The following is a 2,500-nucleotide window of genomic DNA, read 5'->3' on the forward strand; positions in this document are numbered from 1 at the left end:
CGATCCTACTTTAGACCCCTTAGAAAAGAACAAGCGCAAACAGAGCTTATTCCTGTCAAGTATGGTACCCAGTCATCCTCCTGTGGCCAGCTTACCCGTCACTTTGCCCGTCACGTTACCAGTCTCCATGCCCGTCACACCCTCCTCCTCGTTCGTCTCATCACTGCCTTCTAGTTTGTCATCAACTGTGTCTCCTCTGGCACCACCATTCTACCCAACCAGTGATACGGTAGAATCTGTTGTAGGTAAGTAGGCTTTGGGTTGCTGTCTGTTTGATTTGGTATTCATTCAGGTTTACTCTTTATTTTATTTCATTTTACTTCTCTATTCATGGTAATCTCGTATTGACACAGTTTGGCTGTATAAATTGTTTTAGGGTTTTAGGAAAGGAATGATATATATACAGTTAACAAAATTTATTCCAGTGGATTATTGTTTGTTTTGTCTTTTTCCTGAAAAATTTAAGTTAGTAGAAGAAAACAACAAAAGAAATGGGACATTGTATTTGAAATATATTTGAATGGGAAAGGAAAAATTCTTTTGATTTTAGAATTTGTAGTGCAGACTCTAACAGGGTCTCTCTCCCAACAGGAAGTGCATTAGAAGACCTGAATTTAGATGAACCACTGAACATTGCAGCCTCATTAGATAGAGAATTAGAAGTTGAATCTAATTCAATAAGTAATTCTATATCAACGGGTTTAGCTAATTCAGGTAAGAGATGATCTTGCACTCTTCTCTCTTCTCACTTCTTTCCTTTCTTCAGGCAGTGCCTTCCCATCTTTCTTTTTCATTCTCTAACTACCTCCTCATCCTTCCTTTTCTTTTATTTCCCTTCCTTTATACTTAGCTCAGTTTCCATTTGTCTTTATCTTTTATTGCCTATTTCCTCAAATTTTGCTCTTTAGCTGTTTATTTGTGCCTGTCCATATCTGTTATGTGCTTTCTCCCTCCTCCCTTGCTCTTCATCTCTATTGCTCTCTTTTTCTCATTCTCTATGTTCAGTTCATCCCCCCTTCCCCCTACCATACCCCACTCCATCCCCTCATGTTGTCAGTTTATGACTACTTAGTGTTAACTTACTTCATACCTGAGATAGTTATGAGTCCAAGTTAAAGATACCAAACACACCCACTTGACTCATCACAGAGAAAGCCCTCCTGAAGATATCATTCCATCCGTCCCTACAGGTTTGCTTGGTTCGAGCGCCCCGGTCAACATCCCAGGGTCCAGCTTCCAGCAGGACCGCTCAGGTGGCCTCATCAGCAACCCCTCGCCCTCGTCCACATCCTCCCCAGCATTCCCGCACTCCTTCCTCCAGTCGTCGCTGCACAGGGAAAATTCACTTGATCATGTAAGTAGTTATAAAGGAGTGGGAGGTGGGAGTTGTTGTTTTTTGGAGTATGTGTGTGAGAGTGCATGAAGGAGAAAATGATTGAGCAAGTGTGTAGGTTTTTGTGTGAGAATGCATGAAAGAGAGAATGTATTACTGTGTAGGTTTGTGTGTGAGTGCGTGAAAGACAGAATGAGTGAGTAATTGTTATTGTGTGTTTCTGTGTGAGAGTGCTTGAAAGAGAGAATATATTTGTGTGAGTGAGTGAGAGTGTGTGTGTGTGTGTGTGTGTGTGTGTGTGTGTGTGTGTGTGTGTGTGTGTGTGTGTGTGTGTGTGTGTGTGTGTGTGTGTGTTTGTGTTTGTGTTTGTGAGTGAGTGAGTGAGAGAGAGTATGAGTATGATACACAACCATGCTGCAGTTATGTAATTCCATATCCAATCCCTTCCTCTACAGGGTGTGGCTGCACTATTAGGCGTGAATGGCGTAGGCAAAATCTCTGGGGCGGGGTTCCCATCAACGAGTGGAGGTGGTGGGGGTGGCCTCTTTGACCTGGGCACCAACATGTCGCCTCACACACGTAATCCCCTAAGCAACCCCCTGTCACAGTCGCCACTCATGGCACCCTTCTCGGGTAATAGCAGCTCCTCCACCTCATCAGAGATCCAGCGGTTACGAGAAGAGCTTGCTACTAATAGGGCAAAGGTCAGGACAAGTTCTGCTTTGTTATGTTGAATATTGTTTAATTTTCATGGATTTGCTTTTATGAATATTAGTATACATCTGTTTTTATACAAGTCACTTATTGATAAAGAGTTTTATCGTGATTTTTTTCTTTTCCTATAATTTATTTCATTCCCCATTACTTTTTATGAATAAACACATTAAATATTGATTTCCCCCTTTTCTCTAGTTGGCATCTTGGGAAGAAGGCATTGCACAAGCGCGGACTGCATGTGAAGCTTGGAGAAGAGAAGCAGATGATGCTAATAGGAAATTCAAATTATCTGAACAAACCAAAGAGGAGGTGAGATGGCAAATGATGTTCTGTTTTTTTTTAATACATTTCCTCCCCACTAGATATTACATAGAATTGCAGTACCATTAGATATAATAGTAGTGATTAAGATGTTCATGTATTTATAATGTAGTAATGAAATAAAATATG

At 41.0% G+C, this 2,500-nt stretch overlaps 1 protein-coding gene across 5 annotated transcripts in view; it reads left to right on the forward strand.

Annotated features, from left to right (window-relative positions):
* unk (RING finger protein unk) overlaps positions 1–2,500 on the forward strand; it is a 31,536-nt gene that overhangs the window by 28,336 nt on the left and 700 nt on the right. For all 5 annotated transcript variants that reach the window (XM_086551539.1, XM_043007716.2, XM_043007719.2 and 2 more), the window contains exons 9-13: positions 1–245; positions 592–714; positions 1,191–1,354; positions 1,789–2,037; positions 2,246–2,359. The exon at positions 1–245 is cut by the window's left edge. In XM_086551539.1, coding sequence (XP_086407665.1) covers positions 1–245; positions 592–714; positions 1,191–1,354; positions 1,789–2,037; positions 2,246–2,359 — 895 coding nt within the window. The remainder of the gene's footprint in view (positions 246–591; positions 715–1,190; positions 1,355–1,788; positions 2,038–2,245; positions 2,360–2,500) is intronic.

The sequence above is a fragment of the Penaeus japonicus genome, unplaced genomic scaffold, assembly GCF_977035675.1.
Source record: "Penaeus japonicus unplaced genomic scaffold, GWHDUDI00000001_assembly GWHDUDI00000025, whole genome shotgun sequence".
NCBI classification, from domain to species: Eukaryota; Metazoa; Arthropoda; class Malacostraca; order Decapoda; family Penaeidae; genus Penaeus; species Penaeus japonicus.